Raw genomic sequence first — 14,084 nt, forward strand, 5'->3', positions numbered from 1 at the left:
GTGTATATGCCCTCCTTGATCGAGTCAAGCCATTCAAGAACGTGTTGCCAAAAAACGAAATGCCTCTAGCCATCTTCGCCATATTCTTCAACCTTGTCAGGGAACGAAACGATCACTCTTCGTTGAGTCATGTTTGCCTTGATGATAGCATGTCCCTCAGTCAATTCATTAACTGCCACCAGATCTCTAGCGACAAGTGTCTCCATGGGAGCCATCGATGGTATGTCGATTTCGAACGGACCTACGACACCAGGAATGTGTCGGAAGTCGAGTTCATCCCAAGCAGCCTGTCGCTTGTTCAGCTCGAGGTCTGGTTCTGGTTCATCGTCTCCAGACGTTGTAAGCACAGCTTGTGATCTCACGATGTACTCTGAGTTGGGATAGATCGGTGTCTCAGGGGCGGACTCGGCAATTGATGAAATACGTAGGGCGTTGGCGGCTCTGGTAGCTAGTTTGTCTGCACGATCTTGACGATATTTGGCATATATTTGGTTTGGCTTCTGCCCTTTTGTCAAGTTCAGAGAGGCCTTTGGAGGTCCCCAAGGCCACTTGGGACCATCATCGCCAAATGGTTTGACTATCAAGCGTTAGCAGTGGTTACAGTTGAGAAGTAGTCAAACTTACACCACAATCTCCAAAGGCAATTGTCGGCAAGATACTCGAAAAATGGAGTTGAAACAGCACGCGCTTTTCGTTCTTCGTGGAGCCACTGGCAGGCCATTTCTGTGCCTCGGTCTGCATAGTCATTGAACATATTGCTAACTTCGGGGCGCATGAATTTCAAATAGGCTGCTAGATGCTGACGACGAGATTTGGTGATGTTGACGTCGTAGGGGGTATAGTTGAGGTCTCGGAAGCATGGACCTGGTCGATTCCACGACGTGAAGTCGAGATGGCTCTTTACTGTCGTCATAATCAATGAGGCATGATGGAACAAATTCGTATGGGATGATGATGATGAATAGAAATTGACTTGTAGTTTTGGCAGAAGGTAGAACTCAGAAATGGAGGCTTTTGACAGTGCCACTACCAGTCAACTAGCGGCCGTTTGTCTGTGCTGTTCGCAGTAAACGCCTGATAATCATCTGCCCATCCACACTTGATTATTCATCTTGTGCCGTTTACTTCATCATTCGCGCTTGCTATAACTCACGACCATAGTTCAGAGACCAAATCGTATGGAGAAGGGTCTTCATCGCGAACTTAAAACTGTTATACGCCATCTCTCCTGTGATGAAATGCTGCCGTTGTTTAGTCTATCTTTTCTAACAACTTTTGGTATTTCTTGGCCATGCTCTCATGCTCTTTTTCCAAGAGTTTAGAGTCAAGGTCCTCAAATGCCATGCTCCATATCGCTTGTGCCTCTTCCTTCATTGTCTTCCTCGCCGACTCGATACCTAGGCAGGAAAGTCAGTACAAAATCACCGTAAACCAATGGCAAAACTTACCGATATGCTGTGCCTGAACTGGATACAGCGCATATCTATCCAGTTGATTTTCGATGGCAATATCGTCCAGTATCAAGTCCACTTGCCCCCTCTGCCTTTTCTGTAGCTCGGATACCATCAGGGGTACCTGACGGCGTGGAAAAATCATGGCCTGCGAGCAACATCCGAAAGGTTCGTTGAAAACCCCTGGTGATGGTGGAAATAAACTCGCCTTGCCAGATTGATATATAAATATCACGATGCCTGGGACCAAGATGAAGACGACGACAAAAAGTATCTCTCGATCAAGATACTTTTGAGCTGCCCTCCATCGACGACGCGCGAATAAGGCAGGGGCCAATATGCCAAGACCAACACCAAAGATGATCCAGAACTCGTTGTTCCCGCCAATCTCGTGAGAGGCCCAGCCTATTGACCTTTCCTGGTTGAATAATCGCATGAAGAGCCAGTGTTGCTCCGAGTCCATGCTGGTAATATCTGCTAGACCTTGCAAAGTCCGCATAAACCATCCTCGTGCAAGAAGAATGTCATCCTCAAATACAGCGATGTACGAAGCGCCCGTATTGTAACACCGCTCAAGCGCAAGGGTGTAGTCGAAAACGCCCTTTTCAGGGTAGTTCTGGGTCCTCTGTAGTTCGTCTAGATATTCAATGTTTGCAGCATCATCGTTGTAAGTGTAGACTTTGTCGACTGCTCGTCTGAGCCATAGTTCGTTCCAGCTAGGATGTCTTGTCGGATCGGTCTCGGCAATAAGGACGGAGATGTCAAGATCTTGGCGCTCTTGTTCAGAGAGGCCACTTAGGATGCTTCCTATCGTGATCTACAAGCCGATCGACATTAGTATGTGACAAGGATAGTCATCACAAGGTATTTACCGGAAGATATTGTGTTTGTCGTGCCACCGAGTTGAGCGCTAGACAAAGCGTCTTGTTTCTCGAAAGGATATTTTGGGAATATGGGCTTCCTTCTGTGGAAAGTGTTTTGATCGTCTTTTCGGCTTCGGCTACCCGGATCGCTGAATAGCTGGCCTCGTACGCCCGTGTCTTATCGAAGAAGACACTGCCAGGATCACGGTAGAAGTGAGACTGACCATACCAGACCAGGCAGAGTAGGAACGCTACACAGACACTTGTTTTGTACAGCAAGCTATACATAATGTTGGTTTTGAGAAGCTGGAGATGTCATATTTGAGAAAGGGATGTACAAAGCAAAGGACCAACAACTATTGTTTGCTCAGGAAGAAAGGGTCTGGTCTGTAAGCGAAACAACCGGGATGACGATCCTGAGCCCATCTTTTCTCCTGTGACATATCGGCTCCCAAGACAATTACGATTATTCTGGAGCAGTACCCAGTTCTACCGCGTTCGGTGCCTTGTTGCACCGTTTACCAAAAACCTGGGCATAAGCAATTCCATAGATTATGACCAATGAAGGAGCCGTGTTATTGTGATGGATGTGCATCTTCGCAAACGACCCACATTGTCAGGGGCCCTCAGCCTCATAAAGTTACGCCAGTCCGTGGGTAGGTTGAAACAAGTAATCGCCGACTTGGCTTCACACTTTATGAGTACTAATTGGGTCATAGTCTCGGATACTTTGACAAATACCCAAAGACGCGTGCAATTATCCATCTCACACGAATATTCAGATTAGGATAAGCTGGTCTGTGGTTGCATGACACCTTTTGAAACAAGCTGCACAAGAGGGAAACGTCATCAGTTCCGCGTCCTTTTTCCTACTTTTCCAACCAAATGCCCACATGCTGTAGTTTGTTTCGCTGGAGCTATTTTGATCGACAAGTGGATACAATCCTGAGCGGCTAAGACGGCTCCCTAGCCCTGAGGGTTATCAGAAAATTGGCTTCTGGAAGGATTAGAGACGAAATTAGCAGGGCAGTTTATACTTTAGACCAACACCCTTTGGGCTATTTATTTTTGTACATCAGATCATAGAGGCTTAGCGAACTTGAGTGGGTATTCTAATGCAGATTGTTTGGGTTTGGGTTTGACAGGCATGTCGCGCAGGTTACGACAACGACCTCTCAAGGGGCCTACTGGGTAGCAGAAAAGTTGGCTGCTAGAAGCATAAGAGACGAAATTAGTAGATCAGCTTATGCTACTTAGACTATGCTCTTTAGGCTATTTATTTTTGTAACCTAAGACTTAGGAAGTTAACTTTTCTGCTACCCAGTAGGGGGCTAACGGGGAACAACTCAATCTTGAGATGCATCAAATAAGTCTAAAGCACCCACCCGTGATAAACCTTAACCTTTATCCTTTAAATATTTATACCAGTCTCTCTACAATCTGAATTCCAATGTAAAGAGGAGTTTAGCCGTGTACCATTACTTCATGATCATTCTATCACGTCACTCATGGCATCTATAAATCAATCTATGCCGTATGCATCTTCTCCCGTAAAATCAACCAAGGTAGCTTCGTTCGCTACAAAATCCCCTTCCCAGTCCTGTTTTTCCGAAACCCGTCTCTGCAAGCCACGTTTCGATACTGGAAGTCTATCCCGCAGCGAATCTGGCTTTGCCGGCGGCGGCGGCGGCGGCGATCGACGCTTTACGGGGTCTTCCTTGCTGTACGGTGGCTCGCCGTTCGAGTAGGTTCGTTCTGTTCGAGTGGTGTATGATGGTTCGCCCTTGCTGTAGGCGGGTCGTTCGTCTCTGCTGTATGAGGGGCCGGCTTGGCTGTACGCTGGAGCGGGGGTGGAATCTGAGTCGTCGATGATCTTGGACGCCGCAAACTGGTCTGCTTTGGATGTGCTGATTGTCGCATCTGGTTGTCGTTCACTAAATAGTCAGCCCATGGTCATCAACCCGTTGCGTGCTGCTCACCTATTAACTCGCCAATACGGCGAGGCCTGCAGTAGCTCCAAATCCACTATTCCCTCGGCATCGAGAATTCTCGATATCACATGCTCACGAGCATTTGAAACGTTGATGATGCTTCTCATCAAGCTCACCGCTTGTTCAGGAATATCTTGCACAACATTTGTGTCGGGATCCGTCATTATCCATTCAAGCAGCCGACGTGGGAGCAATGTCTGTTTGAAAATCTCCCAATTCTCATCGTCCGCGTAGACAGTAAGTCCGACTGTATCCTTGATATCGAGACCGCCCATGGGATTCACGGCAATGATTTCAGCACTGCCGGAGCGGTATACGAGTTGTGACCGGAAACCGGATGCGAGTCGGACTTCACAGTGATCGAGGGTTTCGCGAAGCCATGATGTTCCTTTTGGCGTAGTCGTTCTAGGACTCTTGAAGTGAACAGCAATGCTAAAAGGGGTTAGATGTGAAGTAACAACGGTGGTGGAGACATACCGTAAAATGTGATCAGCCTTAGCCGAGAGCTCATCGGGTAGCTCGATGGACTTGAAGTTTTCGTCCTCCGGTCCTTGATCCACAACGTGACGCGACAAGTACCGCTGATCAAGACCAGCCCAAACCAACAGATTATCCAACATCCAAACAGTCTTTGGATCAAAGTCCAACAAATTAAGCCTTCCTTCAAACGCCTCTTTCAAATTTTGGCGATCAGCAATAACAAACTCCATACTAGGCGCACATAGCAAAACTCCATCCGATGTCGACACGGGAAAAACATTACTCTGCATAAACCTCTCCTTATCAAAAACATGTCCGTATTCTGGTATCCTTTGACTAACGGCCACCAATAGACCCCTTGCCGTGTGGTCGCGCGAGCAATCTGGACTTAATGAGGATACCTGCATTAGTGTGTCGAAGATGAGACCCGCGTCGTTTTGTTTGATGTCGAGAAAATCGACAAAGAACTCGTGGAGCTCAGGGTAGTGCTTGCTGAGATCGTTGACTTCGGGGCTCTCGAGCTTGGGGCACCACGAGACATCGGTTGCGTTGAGCCATGTCACTGTTTCTCCAGGAGCTACGGCGATGATGGGCTTTTCAATGAATGCCAATCTGTAAAATGTTAGTTGTAAAGCTTGATAGAGTTGCAGTTACTCACTTTAGATCAGCAGCATCATTGGGTGAAAGATTCATTCTCATCTTGTCCAAAGCGCGGTACAGCTCATCTGTCAACCAGAGATCGGCTGGGTCGAGTACTGCATCAAAGTCGCGCTTTTCCAACACGCCCAAGATGGTCCGGTAGCTGGCATTTTCAAGCTTCAGCGTTTGGGTGTAGAATTCTCTGAGAGACGCAAGCTCTGACTTGCTGGCGTCCCAATCTTCTGGTACCGGAAACACGGGTGATTTGGATAAGGTGCTGGATATCTCGCATGAGTCGTCTAGTAAACATTCACTGAGGGGCCTCCATATTGGATGGATGTAGACTAGCTGTTCCTTCTCGAATGCATATCTGGTGGGGTGAGTATCATGATGTTTTCAAGGCAAGGTGTCAGTCCGTACCTGACTTTGTGGGCGCTGGCTTCTGGATCTTTGGAGTCTTCACACTCTGCTTGTATCCTGAGGTATAGCTCCAATATTCGACGGGGGAACTCGACGGTTGTTGCTTTTGATCTTCGCACTCGTATCAACATCTCGAGAAAGAAATCCAGGTCGTCATGGTACTTGGCAAAGGCTCTGAGACATCTCCACTGGCCGAATCCACCTTCGGAGCGGATGGGGGGATCGAGTCTGAGGAAAGGAAAGGGTTCACCTTCGAGCATATATCGATTCCGGAGGTAATGCAGCTTGGGCAGCGGGATATACGAGTTGCCGAGAGGTCTGAATTTTCCATCTTGACACAGGACTCTGATGGCCTTTATGTCGAACATGGACTCTGGATTCTCCTTGATGTAAATCTTGTCACGCTTCCATGCCTGCTGGAGGTAGTTGAGGAAGTCCTCTGGGTGCTGCTTGGACATCTCGATACATTTGGGCGCTACAGAACGACCCCGCTCGTTGAACTCAAAGAGCCGGGGTTCTGAAGGGCCAAAACCTCCATAGCTCCTGGAAGAAGTGCTGCTGGTATCTCCACGATCGCCACGCAGTAATTGCATCGGAATGGTGTTTAGTTAGGGGTTGGGGTTGGCATTGGGATTCCCCAGATTGAGGTCTGACTTGGGTCGATTTTCGGGTTGCAAGACTCCCTCACTCACCGACTACCTTTGACGTGGCCAGAGTGGAGACAGTGTGGGAGCAGGGGGTTGGCGGAAAAAAGTGCACTCCGATGAGTAATCAGCCAATCAATGCATCAGTTTGACAATCTTATCATGCAAATTTGACTCTGCTAGTACTGTTGATTGTCACTGTCAAACCACTCAGGCGTCGACAGACAAGTCACGATGCTGCTATACGTCATGCTGAAAAATCATCATAGGACCCTGACTTACCCTATGTCTCTACCCAAACACCACGTCTTTCCAAAGACACGCTACACAAGATGATCATCATTACAAAATTTACGTGTCTTTTATTGAAATGCCGTGTTATTCCCTTCATACACCTGGCTAATACACTTAGTGCTACAACTAAGTTGGCTGGTAGGGTAGATCTCACGCTTGGCCGTGTCACTAACGAAGAGGCTCAAAATAGCTGGGTGTAACATTAAATTTCTTATCACCGTAAATTTATTGTGAATACGATAACAGTGAACATTCAAGTTCCGTAAACTAAACACAGACTTACAAGATAAATTCTGTTTGTCTCATTCAGTCAATTCCTACCTCATTGTTATCTCACCTGTTATCTCATTCACTCCCGCTCACATGTCATCTCATGGACGGACTTGTCCTCCGGTGTTTAGCCATGACGGCCCGTTGTCACGAGATCGCCCTGACGATCATTCTCAAATGTGGCATGTCGAAAAATAAAGGATCAAATCGCTCACATAAATCAGTAGATACTAACCACTGTATTTTGTCTCTAATGCTGTATCACCACCACATTGGCGCGACACTATAACAAAACCGGTAACACTTCCAACTTGGATGTCGAGCTGGTATAAGTACATCAGCTTGCCCTTTTCATTTAAATCAATCATCTATCCTTCATTATTTCTAATATGGCTACAATTACGCAAACTGACACCGCTACGTCGGAACCTGTTTTTGAGCTTCGCGATACAACGAACCCAAGAGATGGCTCACTCAACGACAATCCACCCCGGTCACCATCCAATAAGCCGAATACTGCAGAACTTCTCAAAATATTCAGTGCTGGCTTCTCATTCTTTGTCGCTGGCGTCAATGATGGAAGTATCGGCGCGTTGGTGCCTCACATCATCCGCGACTACGATGTCACGACCGCCATCGTCTCATCAGTGTAAGCCCCAAGGTCTCAGCTCAATCAACGAAAATTAACGACTCCAGATATGGCTCAAATTTTATGGGCTGGTTCTTTGGCGCCTTCTCAAATACTCATCTCTGTCAAATGCTCGACCTCGGCTCCATGCTTGCTCTAGGTGCTGTCCTACAGGTCATCGCCCATGCTCTGCGTGCTTGGAAACCGCCGTTTGCGCTATTCGCTGTCACATTCTGGTTGGCAAGCCTGGGGCAGGCCTATCAAGATACACACGGAAATACGTTTGTCGCTGGAACAAAAGGTTCGCATCGATGGCTAGCATTTATCCACGCCATGTACATGGCCGGGTGTCTCGTCGGACCATTTGTGGCAACAGGCATAGCTTCAGTGGGAAGTACTTCAAGATGGTATCTCTTCTACACCTTCCCGCTTGCTATTGGTGTACTCAACGTTGCGTTCGTGATCTATGCGTTCTGGGATAGTCTCAAACTCAAGAGAAAACAGAAGCCGACAGAGAGGACACTGGAAGCTGACGAGTCCCCTGCATCGAGGAATGAAGACGCGTTCTCTCTCATCAAGGAGACTCTCAGAAACAAGAATGTCTGGCTCGTGAGCATGTTCTTTTTCTTCTTCCTTGGCGCTACACTCACTGCCAGCGGATGGGTGGTCGAGTACCTCGTTGACGTGCGCAACGGTGATCTCAACCAGATGGGATTTGTACCTGCTGGATTCAGCGGAGGGTCGTTACTCGGAAGACTATTTCTCGCTGAGCCTACTCACAGATTTGGGGTGCGAAGGATGATCTTTGGATTCACCATCATCAGTATTGCCTTGCAACTCTTATTCTGGCTGTAAGGTTTTTGGTATATCTCAACCCGTGGTACATACTAACAGTCCCAGTGTTCCAAACATCATTGCTGCATCCATAGCAATCAGTCTTTTAGGTTTCTTTATGGGTCCATACTTTGCAACAGTAAGTCTGTTTCTCCGACGTTTGAACTCAACTGACTCAATCAGGGAATCAACGTTGGTTCCAAATTGTTCAACCCGCGCATCCAATCTACAGCGTTGGCATTCGTTTTTGTTTTCGCACAGCTTGGAGGCTGTATGTTCCCCATTATCACTGGTCTTGTAGCAGCCAGTGCTGGCGTCGGAGTTTTGCAGCCTGTTCTTTGTGCCCTTTTGGTTGCCACAGCTATCTCATGGTTGTTTGTTCCGATGCCCAAGGAGAGTGACAATCCGACATTGCACCAAGAGTGATGATTGTTCGAAAATGAACGTATGATGACAGGCGGGAGAGGGTGTGCAAGTACTTAATAATATTGTGGTAAATATTGTGGTACACATAAAGAAGTAGAATAAAATCGTGGAATTTATGAAACAGAGACAACGCTCAAATATTCTGTCGAGTAACACCACTATTGTGCAATGTTGGCTTCCACCTCAATCTCAACAATCATACCAGGAATACCCAACTCGGTGACACCCACACAGGTCCATGTAGGCTGATGATCAGGCATCCACTTGCGAAACTCCTCCACCATCATGTCAAAAGAACCAGAGAGCGAGATGTGGTAACTTCTGACCGAGTGGACATCTGCCCAACCTCTTGCGCCTGCGTCCTTGAGGTTTTTCTCAACATTCTTAAATGCGAGATCAATTTGACCCGTGAGGTCGTCCTTGTCAATATTGCCTTGGTCATCCCAGCCACCTTGGCCAGAGCACTTGATGGTGTTGCCCACGCGTACGGCTTGCGAGTAGGAGTAGTCCTTGTTGTTGGTTTTGCCTACTCCTTCATAGTTGTAATATGTGAGGTGTGACATTATGGTGAATTAAGCCTAGAGATGTGTTTAGCACCGTTGGTTGTTGGCGTTGCATATGAGAGGCCTTACGTAAAGAATGATAAGATTGGTCGATGATGCCAGATAGTCAGAGCTTGGTGGACTTGACGTCCTTGTACAAGAGGTGGCATCGCTTTTTATGTCCTGCGCACCATGACACAAAGAATGACCATTCAAGATCTTGGCGTTGACTGTATACCAAGACAACTTCCTGAGGACGGGCTATCGATCGTCATTTATGGCACGACATGTTTAAGTTGCACTGCCGAATGGTCAACTTATATTCCTAATCCAGCCAAAGTACACTTGCACCAATAGCTAATCGAACTTCCCCGCAGAATTGCCCAGAAATATCCCCAATGCAGTATAAGATAAGGCCAAACGCTGCCGTCTGGGACACAGAGACGTCTTGGACAAAGTGGGTGGCCAGAGGTCTAAAAACTTGCCCAAAGAAGAATAGCCGACATGGCTTTCCTCCAGGTTCCCCGCGTCATATCATGGGGTTGAGATGTTCCTCGTTCTGGCCTCAAAAATTACCCTTCTTGAACATGATGGAGCAAATTGTTTATTATCAACTTGGACTGCATCCGCGCACCCGATGAATAGTGACCAATTGATAGGTCCCAGGCTATGCTGAAGCTTTTCATGGATGATTGAACCCCGCAAACCAGCCTTTGACACTTCAAGCTGAGCAAATGATTGGTCTCGATTGTTTGCTTCAATTGACCCGAAGAGTTCCGGCAGTTATCACGTCGCACTCATTATAAATGATGATGTCCCCAGGTCATTGTTGGACGTTGAAGTACTTCAATCTCCTCCCCTCATCATACCCTTCGCAATGGCATCAACTACACAAATCTCATTACCTAACGGCAAGAAGTACGACCAACCGACTGGTCTCTTCATCAACAATGAGTTTGTCGCAGCTACAGGCGACGAGTTTGTCGTGACAAACCCACAGTAAGCATGGAATATCCAGCACTCATCTGCAGAAGACACACTCACAAAACCGCAGCACAGAGGAAGAAGTCATCAAGCTCAATGGCGCATCAAAAGAAGATGTCGACAAAGCCGTCCAGGCTGCGCGCAAAGCTTTTGAGGGCGAGTGGTCGGAGCTTGCTGCTGTTGACCGCGGCGCTTTTCTCTACAAGATTGCTGATCTGATTGATCGCGACCGTGAGCTCATTGCCGCTATCGATGCCTTTGACAATGGAAAGGTGCGCATGACGCTCTAATCTGCTGCGGTTCAATGCCTTGCTAACGTTCTCTCCAGCCCTTCAGCGCCTGTCTGGCTGGTGATCTCGACGAGTCTTACAACGTCTTCCGCTACTACGCCGGTGCCGCCGACAAGATCAGCGGCAAGACTATCGAGACTTCTCCAGCCAAGTTGGCATATGTCCTCCAAGAGCCTCTGGGTGTCTGTGGCCAGATTATTCCCTGGAACTTTCCCTTCATGATGCTGGCCTGGAAGGTTGCGCCCGCTCTGGCCTGTGGTAACACGGTCATCCTTAAGCCCGCTGAGCAGACCCCGCTATCTGCCCTGTATTTTGGCAACCTAGTCAAAGAGGCTGGTCTTCCTGCGGGCGTTGTCAATGTTCTTCCCGGTCTTGGCCCCTCTACCGGAAAGGCCATTGCGGGACATATGGATATTGACAAGGTTGCCTTCACCGGTAGTACCAACACCGGCCGAGCCATCATGAAGGATGCTGCGAATAACTTGAAGAACATCACACTCGAGTGTGGTGGTAAGAGCCCCTCTATCGTCTTTGCGGACGCCGAGCTGGAGCAGGCTGTCAAGTGGTGCCACTTTGGAATCATGGATAATAAGGGAGAGGTACGACTCGTTCCTATTATTTGCGACGACCTTACTGATTATACGTCTAGGTCTGCACTTCTACCTCCAGAATCTACGTCCACGAGGACATCTACGACAAGTTCCTTGAGAAGTTCGTCGAAGTCACAAAGGAGAATGACAAGCTCGGCGCTCCGTTCGACGAGTCAACTGTTCAGGGACCCCAGGTCTCCAAGACACAATACGACCGCGTGCTTTCCTACATCGAGGAGGGTCGCAAGTCTGGTGCTAAGCTTCTATACGGAGGTAGCAAGTATGGCGACAAGGGTTACTTTCTTCAACCCACAGTCTTTGCCGATGTAAGTCCATAGTCTCAATGGCAGACAGAGCCAATACTGATCTAATCAACAGACAACCGAAGACATGAAGATCATGAAGGAAGAGATCTTCGGCCCCGTTGTTTCCATCGCCAAGTTCTCCACCGACGAGGAAGCTATCAAAAAGGCAAATGACACTTCATATGGTCTTGCCGCGGCTTTGTTCACAGAAAAGATTGCTCGTGCACACAAGGTTGCCCGCAAGCTCCAGGCTGGTATGGTATGGATCAACTCGTCTGGTGATTCCCACTTTGGTATTCCATTTGGTGGTTACAAGTCTTCAGGTATTGGTCGAGAGTTGGGACAATATGCTTTGGACGCTTACACACAGCCCAAGGCTGTCCATGTCAACTTGGGGTTTGAGCTATAGATAAATTTCCGCGTATATTTTATAGAGAAGTAGTTAAACGATACCACTGAGTTACAAAGACAATGTCCAATTTGACATGGCTTGGGCTATTATTGTGATTCGACCCATCTGTACCATTGAGCCCACAGTGATTTACCGTCAACGATAAGATCTCGAGCGACTTGGCCGGACATTCGAGATAATACAACTTGAAGTAATGAAGATTATTATAGTTTTATATTGATGTCCAGTGGCTAACGTCGGCTTTTTGCGGTAACTTCTTGTTAATGGAAGACCCCGTAACCGAACAAACGTATCCGTCGGGATCCCTTTCCGAATTGTCGGGCCTGGGTAACCTCATGACCTCTTCCGGGTCCCACATCTCCAGATAACGACCTATTTCAGTCAACACTATCCTTGACTAGATATGTCATCTCCGCTTAATTACTGTGAATCGTGTAACTTGATTCGCTGCAGCCCTTGTCGGTGAGCTGGATTACATAGAAAAGGGCGTGGAAAGATACGCATCACGATACCACGATAAGCCAATCTTGGCTCCAAAGGATATAGATATATGAAGGATAAGGATCCGTATGAGTTCTGGTCTTATCTTTCTCATCAATTGATATATTTCATCGTCTGAAAGTCATCTTACTCTACCAGTAAACTTGACAAATATGACTGTAACAAACTCGGTCAGCCCGGACGCCATCAGGGCCATGTTCGCATCCGCCCTTTCGAGCATGTACCGACGCGAAGTTCCTCAATATGGCACTCTTCTCAAGTTGGTTTCTGATATCAACCACAAGAAACAACAAAATATCGAACCGCGTATCGAAGTTGAGCGACACGGTGCTATCAGGCTCGGAACACCGGAAGAGCTATCTATGATGCGACGCTTATTTTCCGTCATGGGGATGCATTCCGTCGGCTACTACGACCTCACAGTTGCCAATCTCCCAGTCCACGCCACTTGTTTTCGACCCCTCACACAACAAGCACTTGCTTACAACCCTTTCCGGGTATTTACTTCACTATTGAGGCTGGAACTCATCGAGGATGACGAGTTAAGATCAAAAGCGACCAAGATTTTGAGCAAGCGCTGCATCTTCACATCTCGTTGTGTAGAGCTTATCGAGCAGTTTGAATCACAAGGACCATTGTCAGCAGCCACAGCAGAGGAATTCATCAAAGAGGCTCTAGAAACATTTCGCTGGCACAAGACGTCAACCGTGGATCTCAAGACATACAAAGCCCTCCGAAAAGCACATCCCTTGATCGCAGATGTCGTGTGCTTCAAAGGCCCTCACATCAACCATCTCACGCCTCGCGTCTTGGATATTGAAATGGCGCAAATGGAAATGCTGCGCTATGGTCTACAAGCAAAAGATGCCATAGAAGGACCACCGCCACGATTATGCCCCATATTACTTCGCCAGACCAGTTTTCTAGCCATTGACGAAGCCATCGCGTTCTCAGAAGGCGAAGAAACTGGAGGAAGCCACAAGGCCCGCTTCGGAGAGATTGAACAACGAGGGATGGCATTGACGCCTAAGGGACGACAACTTTACGATGATCTCATTAATGAGTGGCGAGAGACCTCAAGTACTCTCACTGGAGCCGAGTCAAAAGAGAAGCATCTGGCTAAGATCTTCGAAAGATTTCCTGACGATATAAAAACACTTCGAAAAGAGAAACTGGCCTACTTTTCATACAGGCCTATTCACAACGCGTCCATATCCCACGACGCTGATATCGACTCTCTTATCAGTTCTGGAGCTGTTGAGGTTGAGCCCATTACATACGAAGACTTCCTGCCAGTTAGTGCCGCAGGGATTTTCCATTCAAATCTCGGTGATGACGGCGGTATGAGCCACATAGTAGGCGCTGACGAAAACTCATTTGAGAATAGTCTTGGATGTTCTGTAAAGAGGGAATTTGAGTTGTATAGTGAGATGCAGGAGGCTTCGATTAGACGGTGTTTTGCCACTTCCTGCTAGAAAGGATATGCGGTTGATGATTATTGATGATAGAGAAGAGCGATT

General features: G+C 47.6%; 6 protein-coding genes across 6 annotated transcripts, besides 1 other annotated feature; 3 read left to right on the top strand and 3 right to left on the bottom strand.

Annotated features, from left to right (window-relative positions):
* Positions 1–65: 65 nt before the first annotated feature.
* Positions 66–913, bottom strand: FPSE_00581 (uncharacterized protein; the record flags this gene model as incomplete). Its single annotated transcript, XM_009253701.1, has 2 exons — positions 66–577; positions 625–913. 2 exons carry the CDS (start codon positions 911–913, stop codon positions 66–68), a joined length of 801 nt encoding a protein of 266 aa, XP_009251976.1.
* A 2,923-nt stretch (positions 914–3,836) lies between these two features.
* Positions 3,837–6,302, bottom strand: FPSE_00582 (uncharacterized protein; the record flags this gene model as incomplete). Its single annotated transcript, XM_009253702.1, has 5 exons — positions 3,837–4,248; positions 4,294–4,737; positions 4,783–5,397; positions 5,444–5,794; positions 5,845–6,302. The coding sequence occupies 5 exons, from the start codon at positions 6,300–6,302 to the stop codon at positions 3,837–3,839; spliced, it is 2,280 nt and encodes a 759-aa protein (XP_009251977.1).
* Positions 3,990–4,009: a microsatellite.
* Positions 6,303–7,441: 1,139 nt separating the features above from the next.
* FPSE_00583 (uncharacterized protein) lies at positions 7,442–8,940 on the top strand (the record flags this gene model as incomplete). Its single annotated transcript, XM_009253703.1, has 4 exons — positions 7,442–7,701; positions 7,749–8,531; positions 8,581–8,653; positions 8,698–8,940. 4 exons carry the CDS (start codon positions 7,442–7,444, stop codon positions 8,938–8,940), a joined length of 1,359 nt encoding a protein of 452 aa, XP_009251978.1.
* Positions 8,941–9,098: 158 nt separating this feature from the next.
* On the bottom strand, positions 9,099–9,503 carry FPSE_00584 (uncharacterized protein; the record flags this gene model as incomplete). The annotated part of the gene is made up of 1 exon (XM_009253704.1): positions 9,099–9,503. The coding sequence occupies one exon, from the start codon at positions 9,501–9,503 to the stop codon at positions 9,099–9,101; it is 405 nt and encodes a 134-aa protein (XP_009251979.1).
* An 856-nt stretch (positions 9,504–10,359) lies between these two features.
* FPSE_00585 (uncharacterized protein) lies at positions 10,360–12,060 on the top strand (the record flags this gene model as incomplete). The annotated part of the gene is made up of 5 exons (XM_009253705.1): positions 10,360–10,481; positions 10,537–10,738; positions 10,795–11,355; positions 11,406–11,672; positions 11,725–12,060. 5 exons carry the CDS (start codon positions 10,360–10,362, stop codon positions 12,058–12,060), a joined length of 1,488 nt encoding a protein of 495 aa, XP_009251980.1.
* A 656-nt stretch (positions 12,061–12,716) lies between these two features.
* Positions 12,717–14,039, top strand: FPSE_00586 (uncharacterized protein; the record flags this gene model as incomplete). The annotated part of the gene is made up of 1 exon (XM_009253706.1): positions 12,717–14,039. The coding sequence occupies one exon, from the start codon at positions 12,717–12,719 to the stop codon at positions 14,037–14,039; it is 1,323 nt and encodes a 440-aa protein (XP_009251981.1).
* Between the last annotated feature and the right edge of the window lie 45 nt (positions 14,040–14,084).

This window comes from Fusarium pseudograminearum, chromosome 1 (assembly GCF_000303195.2).
Source record: "Fusarium pseudograminearum CS3096 chromosome 1, whole genome shotgun sequence".
Classification (NCBI taxonomy): Eukaryota; Fungi; Ascomycota; class Sordariomycetes; order Hypocreales; family Nectriaceae; genus Fusarium; species Fusarium pseudograminearum.